Consider the following 27,389-nt stretch of genomic DNA (forward strand, 5'->3'; position numbering starts at 1 on the left):
TTCAATCCTCTTTCAGAATACTAATCCCTAAACTTATTAAATTTATTGACCAGGTGATTTTTCACTTCTACCCGAAGTTCGTATTTCTCGGATTGGTGTTGTGTGTAGATTACTGGTGGTCAGCTTGCTAAAGCATTGTATTTAGGTCAAGGTATTTGACATTCCTGTTTTAAACTTTTCAGTTCCTTTCTGTGATTTGAATTGGAACAAAATCAGTAAATAGAATAGACTGATTTACTATCTGTGATTTTCTGAAGAAAAAAAAAAAAAGTCATTTTTTAATTGAGCTATGTTTTAACTTTTTTGTATTTGTGCCTGTGTGTGTGTTTATGTGTATATCTGTGCGTCTGTGTACATGTATGTTTGTTTATAAATTACGTATTCAGTTTCTATTTTTTGTGTCTCTTCGTTTCTTTCTGCGATTTTCTTTTGATAAAACCTAATTGCAGGTTCTTCTCTCTCTGTATTGAGTTATCAGTGGTGATGTATTGAGTTATTAGTAGTGATTATTTTCTGTCTTCTTGCCCATAGAAGATTACTGATAAAATGTTTTTCTCTGTTATTTTTCCCTCCCAAAGAGAATCAGAGTTGGTAATGACAAGGGTATTTAGCATGCTATAGCTCAGTCTTAACATGTCGTTATACCATAGGTTGTTTCATATGATGTTGAATAGCTTCATGGATTGTTTCTTACGGGGCAGGCTGTGTGTGTGTTCTTAATTAAAAAAAAAAAAAAAAAAAATTAATGAGACAAGCCTCAATTGCAATGTTCTAAACTCCCTCTCTGCTTATTTTTCTATTTTCCATACTTTGTATGTTTCTACTTAGATCGATGGGTTTAAACCCTTGAATTGAAATTTATTTGACAGACTTTAAAGTTTTTGCCTTTTGGTGCTCTTTGATACTTATTGTCTTTTGTTTATCTGGATTAATGTTTTTCCTGCACTCTTAATCCTTGCAGTTCACATAGTCCTTATTGATCCTGTAATTGTTGTTCTTAACTCAGGAGAGAAATAACAAGTCCATCCCGTATTAGAAAAATCAGTTTTGCCCAGTGATGGAAATCATTACAGGATTAAAAACTAGAATCCGACTTTGGAAGAACTTCCATTCTCTTCTAAAACAGCTTCCACCAACGAAAAATGTTCTTGCAGATGTTTAACTGCACATAGTAATGGAAAAAGATAATAGGTCAGAAGTTAATAGCTTACACCCATTTTTCAAACACGGTGGTTGTTTGTTTTGAACCTACACCAGGTTCACCCTATATCAGCAGTTTCCCACTCACACCAGCATAAACATTGAGTTTGATAAAAAAAAAAATATATTGGTAGATTTGTGTATGCCCCCTTGGGAACTAATTCTGTGTGGAATTTTGTTGTATGGTTTATGGAGTAAATACATGTTGCATGACGTGACTTATTCGAGTTCATTAGAGGGTCGTGGTGATGCCCATGGAAAGACAAGCTCAGGTCCTTTCCATGTTCTTTTGTGATCTTTGCTTCACGGTTCAAACGGGGGAAGTTTTGCTTCTGTGATGATATTTGGGTTGGGATTCCTATTTTAGTGTCATTTTCTGCCATATGTATAGGATCTCTTTGCCACAATTAATCACCCCAAAAAAATTATTTGCATTTGATTGTTTGCATAAACTTATCTTATGAATAGTTGAGTGCTCTTTAATGTCAATACTAATTTGCCCATGACTATATCTTTAATAGGTTGGACTACCATAGACACTACCCTTCCCTAATTGCCTTGATTTATGCATGATGGAACTAATTTACTTTAGAATAGATATTTTTTCTGGTCTTCTTACTATTGTTGCAATGTTTTTTCAACGTTACAACCTCTCTGCAAAAATGCATTCTATGTGTTTTGCCTGTTTTAGTTCATCTTTCTATTGTTTGTTGTTGTCATGGTCACCCTGTGAGTGGAATTCTCAATTATCTATTCCTTCAGACTACATGATACATCTATTTTTTTGTTCATTCACAAATGATACCACATGCTTGAAATTTTTATGTCATCACTTTGTTGGTTATTTTGTGCGTTCTTTCTAATTACTTTGCTTTTGGTTATCGGTGTCTACATCATGGCTTTTTGTTAGTGAAAAGCCAACTAAATTTGATGGTTCGTAGTCTTACAGAGGGCTTTTAAACATAAACCAGCTTTGAGTCATACTCACCCATTGTTGATTTTCCTTGCATGCAAATTTCCTGCCCAAAGTTTTTGAAACTATGTTCTCAAACGACTGCATCGGCATATCTTTCCAACTTCTAATAGTCTTTGTTGCTAGAACATCTTCTAACTTCATTCTAAAAAAAATTATTCATAAGTAAAGAAATGTAAAAGCTGTTAAGTAAACTGAATTCAAGTTTGCCTACAGCTTCTAATTGTGTCGTTTGAAAATCCTTAATTCTGTGTTGGATTTTAATATTGTACCCAGTCAATCTGAGGAAATCCATTTGATTTCTAAGAATTGTGTGAAAAAATAGGCAAATACATCGAGACCTTCAACCTGCTTATTTTAGTCTTTTAACTTTTTTTTTTTATTGATCTTTGTTATTTTTTTTTGGGGTATCTAATAGGCCACTTTTGGCACATCTCGGTTGTACTTTTTTTATCCAAAGCATGCCACATTTGAAACTTTGAATTTTTGAGTTTATACATATCTATTTCTCATTAGTTAATGCTTAACATTTGCCCTTTTGTTTCGAGATTAGAATGAAATCATTCTTTTTTTTCCCTGTATTTTAAAATGGGATATGGTATTTGGAATATATGGTTTGCATTTGGTTTGTGTGAGTCATACTTTGCCTGAAGTTTTATATCCTTCTCAAATCTCTTTAAGCTCCTTGCTCTGTGTACAATTTGCTTGAAAGTTGTTTAGGATTGTTTTATATATTTTTTTAAAGGGGATTTAAAATTTTAAGTGTTGTGCGTAAAGTGTTTCAACATGTTGTCCTATGCCTGAAGTGTCTTTGACATTTGACGTGTGACGTTTACCTTTGTTGCATCTCACTTTATCTCTTCATTTACAATGCTATAACCTTTCGCCCGTAAAATGTTTTAATATAGTTATCTCGAATATCTTACCATCTCCATTCTGCCACAGATTAAGTTCATATCACGACCTCAATGCATTTTATGGGTGGGGATGAGCGGTACAAATTTTTGGTTTTAGTACGTTTTTGAGTTTGTTGGAATGTCTTGATTAACTTTTTTTAAATAATCTATCATCTGAAATGGAAAAGTTGAATGCGAAAAAAGGTCATGGTGATAAGTGATATCTTCCCATTCTTAGCTGCTTCTCTTTTGTGAAATCTAAATCTGTCGTAGATTAAGTTCGTTATAATGTTCCAGCTCGAGTCCATTGCACTGTCACAGATTGAGTTACTTTTCCTGTGTCCATATGTTTGTGCTTTGAATTCTTACTCTGAATCTCATTAATTTTTTACAGTTTGGATCAGACTTTCATTGGAACATTGTGATCTCCTCTTCCTGCTACCTTTGATCTAGGGGTCCGGAGCGATTGCACTTGAATCAAAGTTGGTATGTCGCCTTTGATGTGTTGTTTCACCATAGTTTTCCTTTCAAGCAACGCAAATTTATCATTTTCAAATCGATTGTTTGGTTTTCTCAGTTTATATCGTTTGTTTGCTCTGTGCTTTGTTTCTCATTCTTGGTTGTCTCTGTAATCCTTTGATAGTTCATAAATTTACATGCTATTTGGATACTAGGAATATTTATGAAACCTAAACAAGATTGTTTTCATTGCTCGGCTCTGTAACATTTTTCACAGAGCTGTTGACAGGGAGGCACATACTGTTACCTCCTCCAGGTGCTCGGTTGAGTAAGGACCCGTTTGGCGCTAAGAAGAAGGCCAGCCCCTCGGCATAGGAGGGGGTGGTACTGTTTTTTGTGTTGATCATGAACGTGAAACTTGTGCTGAAATCAGCGTGAAACTTGTGCTGAAATCAGCAAGTCTTCCTGTATCATTGTCCTGGAGGAGGAAGGGTTTGCCATACCTGACACAGCCAAAACTTCCATTAGCCACAAGTGTTTCCCCTCCATCTCTGCCTTTGGTGAGGTGAATGAGTTGGTTGCGGATAACAGCATCTCCCTCGGTAACTAATTTTTTCAACACATCCGTACTGTTGGTGTGATCACCTTGTTGAAAGTGGGAAATTTCATAATAAAGGAGCTGCAAAAGGGATTAACAGAAGCAGGAGAATAACAAAGAAGTGATGATCAAGCTTTGGTGAGAGGACTACCATGATAGCCGAGTTATTGGCAGCCATTTTTGCTTTTGGTGGTGGGAAAGAAAAACACTGGTGCTGACAGAGACGACAGAGACTTTCTTGTCACCAAGTCACCGTGTGACAAATGGGGGACCTCTAAAATAAAGAAGCAGATGATTGCAGGGTGAAATTTCCAGTTGAAAATGTGTAAACAAAGTTTGATTGGGAGGAGGACTTGGAGACCTGGTTGACTGAATCTAGTGAAATTGTTCCCAAACCAGCGCTTGGGGCCATCAACCTTGTCACTGCTGGTTGGCTTGCACACTTACAATCTGGCACTTTACTTTATTTCCAGAAGGGATATCGAACGCACGACCTCAAGTGCAGAAATAAATACTTAGTTGAATTATATATTAACCAACCATCAGTCAATGATGCAATGCACGACATTAAGTATAGTTTTTATATTAAATTTGATTGTTTTTGGCTTTTCATATTTCAAAGCTATGTTTTATTAGGTTCTAGGAACTATAATCGTTAGTAATAAGTATTTATCCTACCAATGTTTGTAATCTCTCTATTTAAAGGACTCCATATGTATTTTAGGAAGACTTGAATAAAATTAAAATATCATTTGCTTAGTGCAATCGAAGTAAGTTGTTTCTCCTTCTAAAATCAAGTGTGAGGCTTGATCGTGTGAGTGAATTCATGATTAGAGTCGTGAGTGATTCCGTTGCCCCTAGTAGAGTGATTCTTAGGTTCTATCCCCTTAGAGACGTGAGTGATTCTGTCCCCCTGGTTGAGCTATTCCTAGGTTACTACCCTTGTCTTTTCGAGACCCTTGGGAATCACTCAAAAAGACAAGGGGTAGTAACCATTTTGTAAGGTCCGAAACTTTATAATTTTCCTGAACTACGAAATGGTTCTCTTCATTTCAATGATGAGTTTCTTGAAAAGTACATTAGAGAAAGTTTATGGGTAAATTGTCTTGTATATTTGTACTCCTGTAAACAGAGAAAGTTATAGGCCAATCCTTTAAAGTTCATCTTTACCGAATCCAAAGGATCTAAGCTCTCACCGACGCCTTCCGGGACCAAGGAATTGGTGTTCTCCATGTCACCATGCCCTGAGGACCCAGTTTTTTCTTCAGGTCTGGTGGTAGAACTAGACGACACTGAGAGTGATATTTCAGGAGCAGAGGTAGTCATTGGCGTCCTTGATGGGAGAATGAGCAACGGAAGTTCGGATTTGTAGTTAAGCACTTGAAACACTTGTATTGAAGGTCTGGATTTGTACTCTTGACAATCAACAAGCACTTCATTTGTTCATCATCAAAACTTCCACACAACTTCGGGTCAGCTGCTTTTATTGAGCTTCCTTTCCTGTGAATTAAGCTTTCCGTCTTTGATGCATCCCTCTTATCATCAAGTGGTTGGTGCGACTTGCTCGGCAAGGGATGAGTTCACCCATTGATCCTCTTGAATTACAAGTTTTTGCCTTTGAAAAGCGCTTTTTCTTTGCCAAAACCCTGCAAAATTCCCCTACCCATAGACTTGCCACCTAATTTTGTCACGTCATAATAATTTTTAAATACTGGGCCCAGTCACTGTTCAAATAGGCAACGATTGAATAGGCATTGGACCGTTGGTGATTTTCTGAAGGAATTGGGCCGGTGCAAAGGCCCAAAGTTTATTATCAATTCAAATGGCAGCCATTTTTGCTTTTGGTGGGAAAGAAAAACACTGGATACTCCATTGTCACCGATTCACCACATGATAAACGAGCGGTCTCTAAAACAGGGAAGCAAATGATTGCAGAGTTGAAATTTCCAGTTAAAAATATATACACAAAGGTTGATTGGCGGGAGGACTTGGAGACCTGGTACTGACTGTAGTGAAGGTGTTCCGAAACCAGCACTTGGGGCCATCAACTTTCTCACTCCTAAATGGGGCTTGCAACGCTTAATCTGGTACTCTTCTTTACTTCTTGGAAACTGTTGTAGTTTCTTTTCGGTGCATTTTTCCTGAATTCTCCGGTCTTTTTAGAGTAATACTAGAGATATCAAATTTTTACATCAAATTTTGTAACGTGATTTTTTATGATTGAATTATTACTTAAATGTTTTTTTATTTTTTTTTTCAAATATTATTTAAAAGTGTTTATTTCTTATTGCTGATTTTTCAATTTAATAAATTGAATTTTATCTTAACCATCATTCAATGTACTTTTATAAGGTCCAAAACTCTAAAATTTTCCTGAATTACAAAATGTTTCTCTTTATTTCAATGGTGAGTTTCTTGACAACTTACATTAGGAAAGTAATAGCCCAACCCTTTAAATTTCATCTCTACCCTGAATCCGAAGGGTCTAAGCTCTCAACAACACCTTCCGGGACCAACGAACTGGTGTTATCCACATCGCCATGGCCTGAGGACCCACTTTTTTCTTGAAAACTGGTGGTAGAACTAGACAACGCTGAGAGTGATATGTCAGGAGAGGTAGTCGTTGGCGTCCTTGATGAGAGTACTGCGGGGTCTAAGATCACAACCACACCTTCAGGGACCATGGAAACCATGGCTTGAGGACCCTTATTTTTATTCTCAATACGGGTGGTAGAAATAGACGACGCTGAGAGTGGTATGTCAGGAGAGGTAGTCATTGGCGTCCTTGATAGGGGTGTAGCAATATTCGACTCTGGGTGTAAGACCACAGTGACAGGTTTCGAAGGGTCTAAGCTCTCAACGACACGTTCCTGAGCCAAGGAATTGGTGTTATCCATATCTCCATGGCCTGAGGACCCACTGTTTTCTTGAAAACTGGTGGTAGAACTAGACGACGCTGAGAGTGGTATGTCAGGACGAGAGGTAGACATTGGCGTCCTTAATGGGAGAATGAGCAACGGAACTTCGACTTCGCAGTTAAGCACTTGGATCACTAGTTGCATTGAAGGTTTGTAACTGTAATCTGGATAAGCACACCACAGCCCGACAATCAACAAGCACTCCATTTGTTTTCCATCAAAACTTCCACACAACTTCGGGTCAGCTGCTTCGATGATCTTCCCTTCTCCATAAAGCTCCGAAACCCACTCAATTATATTGACTCGACCACTTGCAAACCTTGGTTCGATGGCCTTTCTCCCACAGGAAATCTCCAAAGCAACAACTCCGAAGCTGTAGACGTCAAATTCCTTGGTAACTGTCTGTGTGGCAGCATACTCTGGAGCTAATAACATAGTGTCCCAGTGCTTTTCACATGGATACCGAGCTAATCTAAAATCCCCAAGTTTAGCATTGAAATCCGAATCCAACATAATGTTGCTGGATGTGATCCCCCGATGGAGCACACATACTTCGCAATGTTCGTGTAAATAAAGCAATGCAAAAGCCAGGTCTTGAGCAATTTTGTATCTTACCTCCCAAACTAATGAGATCTGTGCTTTGAATAAATAATTGTTTAAGCTTCCGTTAGGCATGAACTCATAGACAAGTAGGAGTTCTCCTTTTTGCTGGCACCAACCAAGAAGTTGCACCAGATTCCGATGTGCAAGTCGACTGATAATCGTTATTTGTGATGCATACTCTTTGAGCACCAGTTCAGATCTTGACATCTTTTTCACAGCAACATGTATGTTCCACTCTTTTATGCAGCCTTTGTAAAAGGCACCATATCTTCCAACTCCAAGCAATTCTCCATCAGAAAAGTTCCTCGTCGCCCTAGCCAACTCTTTATAACTAAATTTCTTCAGGGAGATCTTTTCACCCAATTCATTAGGAATGGTAAGGTCTATATCAGCCCTTCCTCCTGTTGTTTTTTTCTTGCACGAGTTATACAAACCCAAACCTAAAATACAAGCCAAGATAAACCCACCAATAGCACTACTGATCACGACTCCCATTCGTTTCTTCCGTCTTCTTGACTTGACATTATTAGTTCTAGGGCTTGGCTCAGGAACTAGAGATTCATCTTTTATCGTTTGGGCCGAAGGGACTAGAGATTGACCTTTCTTTTCTTGGCTGAAAAGAGCAAGGGATCCATCACCTACCAGTGAAGTAAAATTCCATGACATGATGTCAACCAGAGCGGGAGCAGTACCCGTTGAAGAAGAAAACCCAACAATTACCCAATCCGGCAAGTTTTTATTCAGATCAACCAAGGAACAGAGAGAAATAATCACTTGCTCTCGGGTATCATTGGCATAAGTGGTGAGGGAAACACTAAGATTTTTCGAACTCGAATTATAATCAATCCAAGCACGATTTTGTTCTCCTTCCACAATACCACTATTCCACGGCTTGGTAATATAATTCAAAGAGTCGATTTTTATCCCCACGCGACCGCAGTCTGGATCCTCCACCGTTGACCTTGAATTCCGGAAGGTAACAAACTCCACAGCCACAAACGGGTACTCATTGCTTGGCTCTGTAACATTTTCCACCGAGCTGTTGACTGGGAGGCCCATATTGCGACCTCCTCCAAGTGCTCGGTTGAGCAAGGATCCGTTTGGCGCTAAGAAGAAAGCAAGCCCCTGGTCATGTGAGGGGACAGTATTGTTTTTGCCATCAAATCTAAATGTGAAACTTGTGTCGAAAGATAAAGGAGCTGCCCAAGGGATTATCAGCAGCAAGATAATAACAAGGAAGTGATGGACAAGATTCATCGAGTCGAGTGCGATGATGGCAACCATTTTTGGTTTGGTGGGAGAGATAATGTTGCTCTATAAAAGAGCATACTGCGGAGCCATTTATGATAGGAAAAAAATGTAACGAAAGTGTTCCGAAACAGGGGAGACCAGAACTTTCAGACAATCTCCTTTGGAGATTGTAGTCGCTTTTACGATCTGGTCAATAAGCTTTTGTCAAGAACATTTTCCATGAAATTCCCTAGACCGTACCATCTTTCTTTTTCTTTTTCATTTATACAATCGATATGGGGGAGGGGTCATCGAAAATTACAAACTTATCTGGCGTGGACTGATGACTTGGCTTATCAAGGACAACCATTTTGCTATGTTTGTTCGAAGGAATCCTCTCCCATTTCTTCCATCAAGTCCATTTAGACCATAAATCTGGACTTTTAAAATTTGATTCAACAGTTACAAACAGAGATTCATTTTAAAAGTTATAATAATTTTAGCCGTTAAATCAAATTTCAAATGCCTGAATTTGTGGCATTGGCGGACTTGGTGGAAGGGATATGGAGAAGATCTATTTCCATGTTTGTCTTCTAAAACATGAATGAGAATCCCCTCCGGATCCTCTTTGTGCGGATCTCGAGAATTCTCTAATCACATCCATTCATTGTATATCGTACGGTCAATTTTCGTCAGATACTGTTTATATTTAATTTTAAATAAAAAGATTTACAATGATTTCTAGCCGCACGATATACGATGAACGGATGTAATTAGAACATCTACGAGATCCTCACAAAAATGATTCGGACAGGATCCTCATTCCTAAAACATAGCAAATATCGCCCAAAAGGGAAGTTAAATTTGTATTGAAATTGAAATAATTTGCCTGAAAGTCAATGAAAAGGAAGTTATGGTCAGAAAATGCCGTAATGAGGAGGAAGAAGAGGAGGGGCATGGAAAAAGGAAAATGTCTTCCCTTTGGAAGGATTTTTTTTTTTTTTTTTGAACCAGGGCACAACGGCCAGCAAGAACAAAGAAAGCCAAGACAAAGAAACAGAACAAACAACGACATCAAGGAATTACTAACAGATGCAGCCTCAAATGGCAGAAGCGTCATCCCACAAAACAGAACAAGAGCTACACAACCGGGGAAGTTTGAATGTTGTTTTTGTTGTTGGTCTAATTGTAAGAAGGAAACAAGAGACGGAGTCATACCAGACCACGGCATTGACTGTTAAAATTTTAACCCGAAGCCGGGCGGAGCCAACTTGATTTATAAACTAAACATATAAGTTGTAATGCTTACGATGGGTCATCAATTTATTACACTTTTCGCAAGAGAATTTCATGTGAAAGGGTCAGATTGATCGACTCAATTTTTTTACTAAGAAAACTCGACTGTATGAGGGGTGATTTTGTTGAATTGGAAAATAAGATGCACCTAGGTTTTTTTTTTTTTTTTTTTTAGTACATCGATATTTTTATACTAAGAAGAGGGAGAGTTCGGCTAAGCCATATAATCGGTAGCCTAATTTGATATCAAATTCGCCATTCACGAGATTTGAACCTAAGACCTCTTACTTCCAAGTGAAGAAGAATACTACTGGACATTACTGGCCAAGATGCACCTAGTTAGTGTCAGAATATTTCATAATATGTTTCTCTTTATTTCAATGGTGAGTTTCTTGACAACTTACATTAGGAAAGTAATAGGCCAACCCTTTAAATTTCATCTCTACCCTGAATCCGAAGGGTCTAAGCTCTCAACAACACATTCCGGGACCAACGAACTGGTGTTATCCATATCGCCATTGCCTGAGGACCCACTTTTTTCTTGAAAACTGGTGGTAGAACTAGACAACGCTGAGAGTGATATGTCAGGAGAGGTAGTCGTTGGCGACCTTGATGAGAGTACTGCTAGGTCTAAGATCACAATGACACCTTCAGGGACCAAGGAAACCATGGCTTGAGGACCCTTTTTTTTATTCTCAATACGGGTGGTAGAAATAGACGACGCTGAGAGTGGTATGTCAGGAGAGGTAGTCATTGGCGTCCTTGACAGGGGTGTAGCAATATTCGACTCTGGGTGTAAGGCCACAGTGACAGGTTCCGAAGGGTCTAAGCTCTCAACAACACGTTCCGGAACCAAGGAATTGGTGTTATCCATATCTCCATGGCCTGAGGACCCACTGTTTTCTTGAAAACTGGTGGTAGAACTAGATGACGCTGAGAGTGATATGTCAGGAATGAGCAACGGAACTTCGACCTCGCAATTAAGCACTTGGATCACTTGTCGCATTGAAGGTCTGAAACTGTAATATGGATGAGCACACCACAGCCCGACAATCAACAAGCACTCCATTTGTTTTCCATCAAAACTTCCACACAACTTCGGGTCAGCTGCTTCGATGATCTTCCCTTCTCCATAAAGCTCTGAAACCCACTCAATTATATTGACTCGACCACTTGCCAACCTTGGTTCGATGGCCTTTCTCCCACAGGAAATCTCCAAAGCAACAACTCCGAAGCTGTAGACGTCAAATTTCTTGGTAACTGTCCGTGTGGCAGCATACTCCAGAGCTAATAACATAGTGTCCCAGTACTTTTCACGTGGATACCGAGCTAATCTAAAATCCCCAAGTTTAGCATTGAAATCCGAATCCAACATAATGTTGCTGGATGTGATCCCCCGATGGAGCACACATACTTCGCCATGTTCGTGTAAATAAAGCAATGCAGAAGCCAGGTCTTGAGCAATTTTGTATCTTACCTCCCAAACTAATGAGATCTGTACTTTGAATAAATAATTGTTTAAGCTTCCGTTAGGCATGAACTCGTAGACAAGTAGGAGTTCTCCTTTTTGCTGGCACCAACCAAGAAGTTGCACTAGATTCCGATGTCTAAGTCGACTGATAATCGTTATTTGTGATGCATACTCTTTGAGCACCAGTTCAGATCTTGACATCTTCTTCACAGCAACATGTATGTTCCACTCTTTTATGCAGCCTTTGTAAAAGGCACCATATCTTCCAACTCCAAGCAATTCTCCATCAGAAAAGTTCCTCGTCGCCCCAGCCAACTCTTTATAACTAAATTTCTTCAGGGAGATCTTTTCACCCAATTCATTAGGAATGGTAAGGTCTATATCAGCCCTTCCTCCTGTTGCTCTTTTCTTGCACGAGTTATACAAACCCAAACCTAAAATACAAGCCAAGATAAACCCACCAATAGCACTACTGATCACGACTCCCATTCGTTTCTTCCGTCTTCTTGACTTGACATTATTAGTTCTAGGGCTTGGCTTAGGAACTAGAGATTGACCTTTCTTTTCTTGGCTGAAAAGAGCAAGGGATCCATCACCTACCAGTGAAGTAGAAGTAAAATCCCATGACATGATGTCAACCAGAGCGGGAGCAGTACCCATTGAAGAAGAAAACCCGACAATTACCCAATCCGGCGAGTATTTATTCAGATCAACCAAGGAACTGAGAGAAATAATCACTTGCTCTCGGGCATCATTGACATAAGTGGTGAGGGAAACACTAAGATTTTTCGAACTCGAATTATAACCAATCCAAGCACGATTATGTTCTCTTTCCATAATGCCACTATTCCACGGCTTGGTAATAATATTCGAAGAGTTGATTTTTATCCCCACGTGACCGCAGTATGGATCTTCCACCGTTGACCTTGAATTCCGGAAGGTAACAAACTCCACAGCCACAAACGGGTACTCATTGCTCGGCTCTGTAACATTTTCCATCGAGTTGTTGACTGGGAGGCCCATATTGCCACCTACTCCAAGTGCTCGGTTGAGTAAGGATCCGTTTGGCGCTAAGAAGAAAGCAAGCCCCTGGTCGTGTGGGGGGACAGTACTGTTTTTGCCATCAAATCTAAATGTGAAACTTGTGTTGAAATCGGCAAGTTTTCTGGTATCTTTGTCCCGAAGGAGGAAGGGTTCGCCGTAAGTCGCTCGGCCAACACTTCCATGAGTTGTTTCCCCACCCACGTAGTCTTTGGTGAGGTGAATGGATTGGTTGGCGATAACAGCATCTCCCTCGGTAATTAATAATCCAGTACCGTTGGTAAGATCATTTTGTTGGAAAGTGGGGAAATCGAAAGATAAAGGAGCTGCCCAAGGGATTATTAGAAGCAAGACAATAACAAGGAAGTGATGGACAAGATTCATCGAGTCGAGTGCGATGATGGCTGCCATTTTTGGTTTGGTGGGAGAGACAATGTTGCTCTAGAAAAGAGCAGACTGCGGAGCCATTTATGATAGGAAAAAAATGTAACGAAAGTGTTCCGAAACAGGGGAGACCAGAACTTTCAGACAATCTCCTTTGGACATGGCTCCGCGTGATGATATTTTTCTTGTACACAATTTAGTTTTTACGTCAATACAAAATTGTAAACTGAAAGCATTTATTGCAGTCGCTTTTACGGTCTGGTCAATAAGCTTTTGTCAAGAACATTTTCCATGAAATTCCCTAGACCCTACCATCTTTCTTTTTCATTTTCATTTATACAATCGATATGGGGGAGGGGTCATCGAAAATTACAAACTTATCTGGCGTGGACTGATGACTTGGCTTATCAAGGACAACCATTTTGCTATGTTTGTACGAAGGAATCCTCTCCCATTTCTTCCATCAAGTCCATTTAGACCATAAATCTGGACTTTTAAAATTTGATTCAACAGTTACAAACCGAGATTCATTTTAAAAGTTATAATAATTTTAGCCGTTAAATCAAATTTCAAATGCCTGAATTTGTGGCCTTGGCGGACTTGGTGGAAGGGATATGGAGAAGATCTATTTCCATGTTTGTCTTTTAAAACATGAATGAGAATCCCCTCTGGGTCCTCTTTGTGAGGATCTCGAGAATTCTCTAATCACATCCATTCATTGTATATCGTACGGTCAATTTTCGTCAGATACTGTTTATATTTAATTTTAAATAAAAAGATTTACAATGATTTGTAGCCGCACGATATACGATGAACGGATGTGATTAGAACATCTACGAGATCCTCACAAAAATGATTCGGACAGGATCCTCATTCCTAAAACATAGCAAATATCGCCCAAAAGGGAAGTTAAATTTGTATTGAAATTGAAATAATTTGCCTAAAAGTCAATGAAAAGGAAGTTATGGTTAGAAAATGCCGCAATGAGGAGGAAGAAGAGGAGGGGCATGGAAAAAGGAAAATGTCTTCCCTTTGGAAGGATTTTTTTTTTTTTTCTTGAACCAGGGCACAACGGCCAGCAAGAACAAAGAAAGCTAAGACAAAGAAACAGAACAAACAACGACATCAAGGAATTACTAACAGATGCAGCCTCAAATGGCAGAAGCGTTATCCCACAAAACAGAACAAAAGCTACACAACCGGGGAAGTTTGAATGTTGTTTTTGTTGTTGGTCTAATTGTAAGAAGGAAACAAGAGACGGAGTCATACCAGACCACGGCAATGACTGTTAAAATTTTAACCTGAAGCCGGCCGGAGCCAACTTGATTTATGAACTAAACATATAAGTTGTAACGCTTACGATGGGTCATCAATTTATTACACTTTTCGCAAGAGAATTTCATGTGAAAGGGTCAGATTGATCGACTCAATTTTTTTACTAAGAAAACTCGACTGTATGAGGGGTGATTTTGTTGAATTGGAAAATAAGATGCACCTAGGTTTTTTTTTTTTTTTTTTTTTTTCTGAGTACATCGATATTTTTATACTAAGAAGAGGGAGAGTTCGGCTAAGCCTCATAATCGGTAGCCTAATTTGATATCAAATTCGCCATTCACGAGATTTGAACCTAAGACCTCTTACTTCCAAGTGAAGAAGAATACTACTGGACATTAGTGGCCAGGATGCACCTAGTTAGTGTCAGAATATTTCATAATATTTTTTTGGGAGACTTTAGATGCGGTCCTTAGTTATGAATATTCTTTGATTCAAACCTTGTTGGTTTTTAATTTTTGATCGAGGTCCCTGAAATTAATGTGATAATTTATTTCTATGTACGTTACTATATTTTTTAAATTAAAAATTAAAAATTATAGTTGTTTATATAAATGAGATTTTAAATAAAAAACCATAAATTGTGGGATTAAAAATATTAAAATATAAATATACTATTTTGTGTGTGTGTATAAATATGGGTACGTTCATCAAAATTAACCAAAAAAATTATTGTATCAAAACATGGGTACATTCTTCAAAATCACAAAAAAATAAAATAAAATAAAATATTAGGCTTAATAACATTAGTAAATTTTTTTCAATTAAACTTGACATGGATACATTTTAAAATCAAAGAAAAAAGAATTAATGTACCCATATAAGTTTAAAAATGGATTAGAAAAAAATTGAATAGATTTTATATATAAAAAAAAGGTACATTTTACATATAACAAATTGGTATATTTAAGTATGAGTACATTTTAAGATTAAAAAGTTTTACATATATGAATGGGTACATATAATTAGCATGGGTACATTTTGGAAAATAAAAAGTACAAATAAAAAAAATATGGGCACAAATACAAATAAACTTTAAAAAATATGGGCACAAAAAGAAATTAATATATGGGTACAAATTAAAACTGAAAAGAAAATTGATACAAATTAAAAAAGAATTACAAATTAAAAATGGGTACAAACTAAAACTAAAAATATATGATAAAGTCATAAATATAAATATACTAATTGTAACATTTTTAACCTTAAATGAATATATTTAGAAATAAAAAAATATTTTATTATTGAAACAATTAATGATGTTATTAATACTCAACGACCTTGATCAAAAATTGAAAATGAATGAGATTTTAATCAATAGAGTAGCAAAATGAAGGATGAGAACCTACTTTCTCCTCTCTTTTTTTTTGAACAAACGATATTATCCACACAAAATGAGAGGGGTGAACTTAGCCTCACAATGGGCTAACAATAATGTAGTTCAAATTCATCATTGGTGAGAATCATCTAAAACCTATCACTTACAAATAAGAAAAATATCATAGACCGTAGTACTAAGTAGCAGGATATTTCATAATATAAATTAATATGCTTGAATTGGTGTTGGGGAAGAAAGGAGAGAAGTAAATGGTGATTGAAAAGTAAAAGTGAATCGGTGGGATAATTTATGTCTCCAATACGGTTGCCATACAATTTGAATCCAAAAACTGAAACAGTTTTATAAAATTGAATGGCAGCCATGGTTTGGTTTACGTTGCAGCATCCACTGTTTGTATTTGTGTAGACTAGCAACTCTTCATTGAAAAATTGAAGAGGGATGTCAACTTGTATAAATAGAGGTTGATTACTGCAGATCACTCTCCTCTTCGTATATTATTCACGCAAGGCCTGCATTAATGTCTTGTAATTTTATAATACCAGATCTGGAAACTAATAAACTGTAGTGTTAATTAGTTTCTAGAATCCTTGAGTTTCTTGTAAATCTTCTTTCGATGTTGGGTAGATCTTCGTAAGCGCAAGACGCAGACCAACAATAGCAAGTTGCTAGGTTCTATTATATTCACAAGGCTCTTTCACATATTACTCTTTACACACTAGATGCGGGGACAATAGTCTGAAAGATGACGTATTTATACACACCTTAAAGCAATCTCTCATGATGAAGTATAACCCACACACTATAAATACTTCTCAACAGTTAAGGGATCACCTTCCCCTCGGAGAAAATCAGAAAATGAAAAAAGGGGAACACGCACCTAACCTTCTTGAGAGAAAAAAAGAGAGATAAAAGGAAAAAAGAAAGATACATATATAGAACTATTTTTAGAGGTAATTAGGGCTAATTTTGAGTTTGTTAGATATATTTATTAATTTTATACACTTAGAAGTGAAAAATGAAAAAAAATAAATAAATTTAGAGCTTGTTTGGTATCCTATTAAAAATGTCATCATTTCTCAAAACATTTCTTAAAAACATCTCTTGAAAAAAAAAAAAAAAGAACAACAACAACAAACTGTTGCAGTCCTATTAGATTAAGAATGTGATTGTGTAAATGCTAGTGTATCTAGGGATATCTTTGAATATTCCTTTTAGTAGTTAATATCCTATTAGAGTTATAATCCTAAAGGGTAAGGAATTAACCTTCCCTATTACTATAAATAAAGGCACAATGGGATGGAATAGAACACACCTCACAATTACACATCTCTCTTTCTCTTTACTATTGCCGCAACCCTCTCTCTATGGCCTCTGTAATTGTTCAGTAAATTATGTTGTCCTCCATAATTGTTCAATAAATTATGTCTACAATACGTTATCAGACTATCAATACGCTCTTGATGCTGCGCTAAAGAGAGTTTGATCTTCAATCAGGAGAGTATTACGTTTTAATCATTTTTTTATTATGATTAATTTATTATTTTATTAAATTGATCTACATGCTATTGATTCAATTTTAATTTTTCTTTGTTGAACGTGATACAACGCATTAGAAATGCAAATCTGGCTTTCCGAGATGGATTTTCTACAAATTCAAAGGCTTTTGTTGTTTTCTGCCAATCAAGTACACTTAGAATAAAAGAAGATATTTGAAACGACCTTGAAGCATGAAAACATTCCCCATGATGCATGAACCTCCTATATTTATATTTTCCTTCCAATTATATATATTGTCTATATGTTCATATACTTTGTCAATGTATATACTTGTTCATGCAATACACAATTATGCTATGTGGAATTTGTGAGTCAAAGTATCGAAATTAATTTAGAAGCAATTAAGGGTTTTTAACCCCTAGAGATTCGAAAAAAAAGAAGAAGGGAAAAATGGAATTTTTGCGGCACCACCGCTGCACTACCGTAGCACCACCATGGTATCACCACGATGGCCTGAAGCCTAGCCGTGTGGAGGAAACAGTGTCGTACAGACAATTGGACCATGCGCACAACCATTTGGGCTTGTTGCTGTGTTGAAAACCAACCAAGCTCCGCCCTGGGTTAACCAACCCCACAAGCCTGAAGCCTCGATCCACGTCCTGAGCCCATAACCCGCAAGCTTTTGCTTGCTGGGCTTAAGAAAGCCCTAGCCTATTGCTACCATAGCCAACCCTGCAGGTTGGGCTTGTCTCATGGCCCTAACTTCATTAGGCCTCACATGAGTTGACCCGCAAGCTAGCTTCAGCTGGGCTTCTTTTTCCCTCGACCTGTGGCTTGTTGACATTTTTAGGCAGCTTTTGCATCCAACCCAAGCCCAAACCCTTTTAGGCTATGGTTTTCAAATGCAATGCTTTTTTTTTTTGTTTTGGCATTTTAAATAATTTTAAGCCAAATGTTATTATTATTTTTTACTTCTACAATCAACCCTGTATGGTCCGATTTATTGAATTAATTAAAGTGACCAACATACCATTAATCTGACAATTAATCAAAAATTATTGGCCTGAAGTCCACTTTTTGGCAATTAACTATTCAATAAATTATTTCTTTTCTTTGAACCTTTGACATCCTTTCGTAGTCCTAAAGCGCTCACACTTGAATTCCCGAAGCAACTCAAATCCACTACACTTAAATCAATATATTGCATTATGTGTTCTTGCAGGAACCTCTCTTTTATGACTAAATGTTCATAAATTAAATTGAACATGTAGTTTCAAATTTAATGCCTTTGAAACCCGAAGTTTTCATAAAACAAATACACCCATGAAAACCCGACGTTTCTCATGAAAACCATGTCTTAGAACTCGAATGTTCTGACTTTGATGCTTTTGGATGATTCATTCCCATAACACCAAGCATAATCGTGTTCCCTCCAATTCAGTGGATTGTCGAACCATCACAAGTTCGATTTCCCTTGTTTGGACGTTTCTAATAGAAACCACTTTATGTGGGGTACAAGATGTGAATCTCCACTTAACTATCAAGAAGCTGAGAAACCATTATAGCCAACAATTGTAAGAATCCTTATTGAACTCAACTAGTAGTGATAAAGGTGAGTCAGTAAGTGTTCCATTTCTCCCCTGCATCAATGAGGAGACACTACACCCTGTGCTACTTGTTTAAATTATAAATCATGTTGAGTTTTGTATACGTGTAAAACCATTCCCTATAATTAAGGAGTTACATCCATTGTGTTTCAAACTGAAGCACGTACTTGATCTCACTCATCCACGATTGGAACTGAAATCAAAGGGGTCTGTAACCAACTCCCACGATATATGCAAGTTGTGTAAAGCTTGCTTTCTAATTGGATTCCCTGCTCACAGAGAACTCTCTCTTCGTATTTTGGGACTATCACCATAAGAAAATACAGGTCTCTTAGTGAGTAGAATAATCATTTTTGAATCACAACCATGTCTACTGCAGGTTAGAACTCAATAATTTAATTGGATAGTGTTCTAGGGTTTACTGTTAGTTTAAGTGTATATGTATATATATTCCAACAACAATGGCATGGAAGAGCTGAATAAGCCTCCACCATGATCTTCATTCGAAGACTTATGCTTGAAGCATTACAAACGGAAATACCTCCTGAACGAGGATTCCATGGCTCTTTGGCCCGCTCCTATAGATAATCTAATCATGAAAGACATTGCCTAAAGCACACCATGATTATGTCCATGAATGATTCAATTCTGAAGTTTATAAATCCGATCAAATTTTGACTAGAAAATACTTTTCTCGTCCTTACATGTTTCTAACTCACTCTTGAGGTAGCAATGTAGAAAGCAAAAGTTTACCAAATTCTTGGATCTAATTACTACTACAAACGTGAGAGAAAGGTATAGACTCAGTTTAGCTGAAGTCTACCGAACAGTATAGACTCAGCTCGGCTGAAGTCTACCGAATGGCTCAACCTAGTTCGGTCAAAGCCTACCGAATGGTGATGCCCTGCTTCAGTAGAGATACACCAAAGGGCATGCTCTGCTTCGGTAGAGGTGCACCGAATGGTACTACTTTGCTTCGGTAGAAACCTACCGAACAGACCCCTCCAGCTTCGGTTAGAGCCTGCCGAACCCAATTCGAGGTTTGTCTCTTTCATAATCCAATTTCGAGTTTGTTTTTACAACATATGGTACAATCAGGGCCTGCTAAGGTGTGACATCACGCCCGAAGTGTGATCTTTGGCACCTAAGACCTCAAACTTCAAGAATAAGGGATAGTATTCCTGAACCTTAATCCTGCAGAATACTTCCGTCTTGATGGATTAGATCATTGGTTATGCACCTGTTCGTGCCCCTACCAATATCGTTGAGGAATACCATTCTCATAGTCAATATGTGAGACTAGTTTTGGTTCATCGGACACCTTTGGAAGAGCAGAATTTTGACATGAATGGCGTTGTTGGCCAAATCCCCTTAGTAACTTTGGTTTACTTTATGAATATTTTTCCATGTTCTTGGATTCAAGTTTGGTGTTTGTTTTCCGTTACATCTTATTGATATTATCCTCAAATACGAGTTAATTGAATCATGTTTCTTAAAACATGTGACATAATTCAATTAAACACGTGATTAGGTACGAATGTGGAAAGTTAGTTGTCTGCATGAATGTGATACCACGCACACTGACTTTATACCTAAATCATATCTCTAGCAATGACTTAAGGTCTATCCAACCTGATTAAGAGTATTGCCACGATCCTCGTTGTATGAATGGTACTGAATTACCATTTAAGGGACCTTATATTCTCCCCGTCGTTAAGTTTTAAAGGATATTCGAGTTGACAATGATCAAGAATGAAACCATTGAAGAAAATAAAGCGACATATCTTTGCACCACCTCCAAAAATAAGCCTGAAACTTTGATTTAGGGTCAATAGGGTTCTCTCCCAACTAGGAACACACCACATGTGGCTGGCCTAAAGCCTGGTTAGTAAGCAGTTTACTTGCCTTAGCACGACCTTTTGGGACACTTAGGTCGAACAATGATGCTACAATGCATCTCCTTACCCGATGAAAGGATCTTGTGCCTACAAGCACACTTTGCCAAGCCTGCTCAATAGGGAAATTGATTTTCTAAATCATCCCTTGCAAAGATACAAAATCACCCTTTTTTACAGTGGATTGAAGGGAATATATATGGACTAATCCAACCAAAATGAGGACCATATAAATACGTATGGGTTTGGTTAATGAGTCGACAAACTGGTCACATGTTTGTTTACACACATTGCTGCTAAACCCCATGGTTGATTAAGGGTTCGCCACCCTACATATCCCATAAAGTCCAGGAAACTAGATAATGCTAGAGAGTTTATATCGATGGTTTTTTCGATAAAGTATTGCATGTCTTTTGGGTTTATAATTGAACATCGAATTCCCATGTTCACCCCAAATAGCCTCGCCTAGTTATCATAAAGCGCAATTTAACTGATCACTCAGACCTTGGTAAACGTACCAAGTTTTCGGTTTCTGCCTAGGGCTATGCAATCTTGTACGTAGCTATGTTGGTTTGTCTTGAGGCCCATTGCCACCCAACCTATACGATGTTATAGTTGGTTACTGGGTACAAACCTGATGCTTTTTGTATTTATGCATTTAGGTGTGCATTCATGTGCCAAGTTGCGCTGCCTCAATGTACCAACATGGGTCCTCAAAGAAGGATGTGAATCTTTGTCGAACATGATTCTCCTTCACACTATCTCTTAGAGCCTTTGTACGCGATCTCTTTACTGCTCATTTGCGGATTGTCACTTCAATGAGACAGTTTTCCTGCTATTAGGAGGAGATAAGAATGTCAATATTCATGTAGAACGACGCAAATTTACGTGGATGTTGCCCATTATGTCTTATCTCGATCCCTATATTGCACAAGTGTAATAAGCAAGTGCGATGAATTCTAGCTTTCAGAATGTTGCTCCAGATGCATTCCTCTAATCTAGCTAAAGTGACGAGATCATATACCAGCTACAAACATGCTTGCAAGGATAGACGTACTTAACGGATGTCAAGTCAACATCCTTGAAGGGTGTGCCACCCCTGTTAGATGGTTTGGACGCCCCTGTTAGATGGTCTGGTACACCGGCAGATAGCTAATCAATTTGTCTTGGCCTGGAGCACGATAGATCACTCGGTTCATAGGATTCACTTCCCTAGAAGAGGAAGACATGACACAACAATGAATCCATACTAATCGCTGTCTCAAATCATTTCTATCTTATGAGATTAATCCGGATTACTCCCGAAACTTGAAGTTCTTGGTCCAGTATACTAGTTTGGATAAGTTAATGGAATTGAAATGAGATTACCGTTGATGATGTTTTAACTTATATAATAGCTACCAACATAAATGAAAAGCGACGATATCGAACTGTGTTCCATTGATTAAGTGACAACATAGAACTGATTAGACAACCGAAATTACAATCCAGGTTAAATTCCTTACCAAAGTGTGTTTTGGACCTATCGTTCCTACATTACCCAAGGTACCCCTATTGTGTTACAAGTAGGAAAGGAAGCGTTATAAGATGAATGAAATAGTGCGATATGATGCACACCTTACGACGCAAGGTTTCTCTCAAACGTCATGTGATTGATAGCAGCATTAGGAAATGTGGCTAGTGTTTCTCCATGTGGATAGTAATATGGAGGTTTACATGTAAGTTCCTGAAGAATTACATGGACTGATTCAAATAGTTCCAAACCACGGAACACCCTCTTAAATTGTTTGAGGCATTCACTTATGAATTGAAATAATCTGATGGATGTGGTATACCCGTCTAAGTGATTATTTGATCAGTCAGGATATGAATGAATGCCCTTGTGTGTTAAACTATGAAGTCTTACTCCAAATTGCTAGAGTTATAGTTTATGTCGTTGACATGAATCTCACTAAGACTCTGGAAGAGCTTGAGAAAACTGTCTCGCACCTGAAGATGGAATTTGAGATGAAGGATCTTAGAAAAACTCATTTATGCCTTGACCTGAGGTTGAAGCATTGTTCTTTGAATATTCCTTTAGTAGTTAATATCCTATTAGAGTTGTGATCCTAAAAGGATAAGGAACTAACCTTCCCTACTACTATAAATAAAGGCACAATGGGGTAGAATAGAACACACCTCACAATTACACATCTCTCTCTTTCTCTCTACTATTGCCGTACCCCTCTCTCTATGGCCTTCATAATTGTTCGGTAAATTATACCTACAACACAAACTTGTTTTGTATGAGATTTTAAATTGTTTTTAAATCTTAAAATTTAAACTGGACAAAGAGATCCAAAAGAAGGGCTGCAAGAGAGGGAGAAAGAGGAGAAATGAGAAAAGAAAGAAAGATAGGATGAAGAAGAAAGATGATAGGAGGAGATAAAGAGAAGAAGGAGATAGAAAGAAGAAAGGAGAAGAAGAGAGAAAGAAAAGAGATAAAGAGAAGGAGAGAGAAAGAAGAAGAAAAGAGAGATTCGGAGTGATAGGAGAGGGAAGAGCGAGAAAGAAAGGGGGATTGATTTTAAATTTAAAAACTTTAAGAACTCATTACTTAATATTATGACTTGGTGGTATTCCGTTTCACTTGTAAGTGAGAGGTCTTAAGTTCAATTCTCATGCAAATGCGAATTTGAACCTCATTATTGGGCTTATTGCTAACCCATTATGAGGCTAAGTCCACCCCACTCCCTTATTCTCTAAAAACACCAAAAATGAATTTTATTTTATTTTTTTTAACAAACGATAGTATTTAGTAAATACTCCTACCAATTTAGAGAATAAGCTATTTCTTTAAGTTAGTTTTTAGTTTATTTTTTTAATATAATCTTACCAAATAAGTTTTCAATGCCTAAAACTTGAAAAATATTTTTGAGTTTAAAAAGTTGAATTTAAATAGAGTACCAAACAAACCTTAATAATTTAGAACTTAGATTCAATTTTTCTTTTTCTGTTAGAGATAGATGTATTGCAGTGTAACTGGAATATATGCCCAGAAGGTTTATGAACACCATTCAGTCCAACATATCACAGATACAAAACCAGGCATACACTCAAAAGTAAAAAAAAGATCATCGTCATGTAAATGTATTATTTGTAGGAGTTTATGCCTAAAATTAAATATTTTATTTGGTATTTTAATTGACACAGTCAAGATCCAAACAGTTTACTTGTAGGCTACGGATTAATATATGTGATTAATTAGTAGTTTTTTTTTTTTTCTTGAGAAACTTACCGGTAGTTATTCAAATATAGCGCCATGTGAGATTGCACATTTTGCTACCTACAAAGCCACCTCTGATTGTTAAGCTACGGACAAATATATGATTAATTAGTAGTATTTTATTCTGGAGAAGCTTACTACTTGCAATGCTTAAGCACAAGTTGTATATATGGTTAAACAAATATTGATTGAATACTACAATTAGATTCCTCAACTTCCTCGTGGTGGTTGACAGGTTGTAGTGTCACTTTTAGTAAGTGGAATGGTTATAAAAAATAGCAATTTGTTTGATAAGTGGAATCGTTATAAAAAATAACAATTTGTGACAAACAGTGGAGCTTACCACTTGCACGACAATTATTTGAACAACTAGCTGCATTTTAAAAACAATGTCATGTTCTAATAATCCTGCCACTTTCACTAATTAATGAGGATTAGATCGGAGCATCTTTTTTTCTACAAAAGGAGAACTTAAAACACCTAACTCAAATATGAAATCCAAACATTTCTTTTACAGTAACTATCTATCACTTTGAACAACAAAAAATGAAATAAAACAAAATCTCCTCACCCTTATTCACATAACACATTTTTCCGACTTTTTTTTGTTTGTTTCTATCTTGATACAAGCGATCTTGAATTAGTAGAAATTAAACACAAAATCTTATAGTAGAGTACATGTTTTTAGGGTAACGTTAAGAAGACTAAATTAAATTTGTAAACTAAATGATATGGTTATGATGATTGAATTATTATTCACGTGCTTATTTTCTATTGATGTTTGCAAATTTAGTTTAGCATTACCCATGTTTTTATCCACTTGAACTACAAGTTCCTTATGCCTTCTCTTTTTTCAACTTCTCACACATACAATGTGTGGGGGATTTTATATGTACTAAACCAATACAAAAAACACGATAAATCTAAAAAGAATAGTGAACAGATATATGAAACCATATTTCACTAACCAAATTGATAAGAATTTGCAGAAGATACGATGTGCTATCATGAACCAGTTCTATAAGAAAACGCACTGCCAGATGACTGATGAGAAGTTTGCCCTTTTTCATAGCTAGTAGTAGTACTAGTATCACCATACAGAACTACTGGAGGAGCTAAATATGTGGCTACGGGCATGTTTGATGGGAGAATGGGCAACGGAACTTCGAAGTTAAGCACTTGAATCGCTTGTTGTATGGAAGGCCTAAAGTGATAGTCCGGATGAGCACACCACAACCCGACAATCAACAAACACTCCATCTCTTTTTCATCAAAATCTCCGTGCAGTTTCGGGTCTGCTGCTTCAATGACTTTCCCTTCTCCGTAAAGCTCCCAAACCCATTCCACCATTTCAACTTGGCTACTCTCTAAACTGAGATCGATGGGTTTTCTCCCGCATGCTATTTCCAAAGCAACAATTCCGAAGCTGTAGACATCTGATTCCTTGCTAGCCTTTCCTGTGATAACATATTCCAAAGCCATGTAGCCCCTTGTTCCAGCCACTATTGTTGTTTGTGATTGTTTTCCATGATCAACAAGTCGAGCTAGCCCAAAATCGCCAAGTTTAGCGTTGAAATTTGAATCCAACATAACATTGCTAGATTTGATATCCCTGTGTAGCACGCATTGCTCCCACTCTTGGTGTAGATAGAGCAACCCAGAGGCCAAGCCTTGAGCAATTTTGTATCTTAACCCCCAAAGTAATAAGCATTTTTCAGTGAAAAGATGAGAATCGAGGCTGCCATTGGGCATAAACTCATACACGAGTAGGAGTTTCTTTTTGTGGCACCAACCAATGAGTTGCACAAGATTTCGATGCCTAAGTTGACTAATGATCCTTACTTCAGATGCAAACTCCTTCAACCCTTGTTTAGATTTGCTTGATATCTTCTTAACAGCAACATATGACTTCAAGTCTTTTATATATCCTCGATAAACCCCACCAAATCCTCCCTCTCCAAGCTTTTCTACCCCTGCAAAATTACTTGTCGCAAAAGCCAACTCTTTGTATGAAAACATCCTCGGGCCGGTCCCTTTTCCAAATTCGCCATCAATCAACTCATGAATTGCAGGGTCTTCATTGGTATTAGTTTTTCCTCGTGCCTTTTTCTTCCGCAAGAGACACCAAACAAAACTTAATCCTAAAACAAACGCAATAAATCCACCGATGCCCAACCCAACAGCCAGTGCTATATTGTTACTTCCTGAGCTGGATCTTGGCGGAGGAACTAGTGTAGAATTGAAACTCCATGATTTGATCATGAATTGAGTAGTCCGAGCACCGGAGGCAGCGGAGAACCCAACAATGACCCAATCCGGTAGGTATTGTTCCAGATCAACTACGTAATCAAGATAAGTCGTCAACTGGCTACCATTTACATAACTAGTGAAAGCAACACTAAGATTTTTTGAGCCGGAATTATAACTAATCCAAGCACCATTTTGCTTCCCATCCAAAAGACTTCCATTCCAAGGCTTGGTGATATAAGACTTGAGAGAGTTGATGTTGATTCCCACGTGATCGCCGTAACGGGTCATCGATGCTTGGCATCCGATTCCAGTAGATATCAAACTCCACCGCAACAAAGGGATACTGACTCCTGGACAGAGTTAAGTTCAGGTGCTCCACGGGAAGGCCGAGGCTGCCGCCTCTTCCTAGTGTGCGGTTGAGCAAGGAACCGTTTGGCGCCACGAAGAAGGCGAGCCCGTCGGCATAGGTATTGTTTAGCGGGTCCATTTCAAAGGTGAAATGTGTGGTGAAATCGGCAAGTTTTCCAGTGGCGTTTTCACGGAGGAGGAAGGGTTCGCGGTAAGTTACTCGACCGACGCTCCCGTTCCTCCTAAGTGCGGCTGTTTCATGGATTTTGGCGAGTTGGATGAATTGGCCGTCAGTATAAGCATCTCCCTCCAGAGATATCGAACTGTTGATAGTGCTGTTGGGAAAGCTGGAGAAATTGTAGGTTAATGGAGTTGCATAATGGAATAACAGAAGCAAGACAATGGCGAATAGAAGATGGTTTGGTGAGTGAATTGGTGTGATGATTGGAGAGTTTTTGTGATCCATTTTTGTTTTGTGAGAGAGAGGCTGGAAAATTGACATCTAAAATGGTAGAGGTTCTTAGGTACGAAACCGGATTGAGGATGGTGTGAAAGAAAGGGTGAGATAAAAGTGAGGTAAGGGTGGCATGACACGTCAGAGGAGTGGAGCGTGGTGATATATTTGAGTGAGGATTCTCTCCGGATCTTATTTGAGATAATTCTGAAAATCTTCAAATCGTGTACATTTATCGTACATTGTACGTTAAAAAATCATTTTAAATATTTTTATTTAAAATTAATTATGAATAGTACTTGATAAAAACTGATCCTACAATATACGATGAAG

At 37.7% G+C, this 27,389-nt stretch overlaps 3 protein-coding genes and 1 long non-coding RNA gene across 4 annotated transcripts; 1 reads left to right on the top strand and 3 right to left on the bottom strand.

Moving 5' to 3' along the window:
- Positions 1-4,636, top strand: LOC125478628. The gene is made up of 3 exons (XR_007259421.1): positions 1-151; positions 3,464-3,555; positions 3,806-4,636. It is a non-coding gene; the product is annotated as an uncharacterized LOC125478628 (long non-coding RNA).
- A 1,955-nt stretch (positions 4,637-6,591) lies between these two features.
- On the bottom strand, positions 6,592-10,108 carry LOC125478477 (L-type lectin-domain containing receptor kinase IX.1-like). Its single transcript, XM_048586658.1, has 2 exons — positions 9,968-10,108; positions 6,592-8,961 (listed from the first exon to the last, which is right to left on the bottom strand). Exons 1-2 carry the CDS (start codon positions 10,106-10,108, stop codon positions 6,592-6,594), a joined length of 2,511 nt encoding a protein of 836 aa, XP_048442615.1.
- A 507-nt stretch (positions 10,109-10,615) lies between these two features.
- LOC125478478 (L-type lectin-domain containing receptor kinase IX.1-like) lies at positions 10,616-13,490 on the bottom strand. The gene is made up of 2 exons (XM_048586659.1): positions 13,410-13,490; positions 10,616-13,126 (listed from the first exon to the last, which is right to left on the bottom strand). The coding sequence occupies exons 1-2, from the start codon at positions 13,488-13,490 to the stop codon at positions 10,616-10,618; spliced, it is 2,592 nt and encodes an 863-aa protein (XP_048442616.1).
- An 11,438-nt stretch (positions 13,491-24,928) lies between these two features.
- Positions 24,929-27,177, bottom strand: LOC103932707 (L-type lectin-domain containing receptor kinase IX.1-like). The gene is given in 2 exon segments (XM_018643809.2): positions 24,929-26,533; positions 26,535-27,177. Coding segments are annotated over 2 exon segments (2,094 nt in total). The 5' UTR covers positions 27,105-27,177; the 3' UTR covers positions 24,929-25,009.
- Between the last annotated feature and the right edge of the window lie 212 nt (positions 27,178-27,389).

This window comes from the organism of the source record quoted next, unplaced genomic scaffold (genome assembly GCF_019419815.1).
Source record: "Pyrus x bretschneideri cultivar Hongxiangsu unplaced genomic scaffold, Pyrus_bretschneideri_v1 Contig25, whole genome shotgun sequence".
Classification (NCBI taxonomy): Eukaryota; Viridiplantae; Streptophyta; class Magnoliopsida; order Rosales; family Rosaceae; genus Pyrus; species Pyrus x bretschneideri.

What these genes read in the sequence shown, in the direction of transcription:
- LOC125478477 (XM_048586658.1), bottom strand. Translation starts at nt 10,108, where the DNA reads ATGCCGTGGTCTGGTATGACTCCGTCTCTTGTTTCCTTCTTACAATTA. An exon ending in TGCCATTTGAGGCTGCATCT is followed by an intron (nt 8,962 to 9,967) that starts GTTAGTAATTCC and finishes GCTCTTTTATAG; the next exon opens with AGCAACATTATCTCTCCCAC.
- LOC125478478 (XM_048586659.1), bottom strand. Translation starts at nt 13,490, where the DNA reads ATGGTTGTCCTTGATAAGCCAAGTCATCAGTCCACGCCAGATAAGTTT. An exon ending in ACCCCTCCCCCATATCGATT is followed by an intron (nt 13,127 to 13,409) that starts GTATAAATGAAA and finishes GCTCTTTTCTAG; the next exon opens with AGCAACATTGTCTCTCCCAC.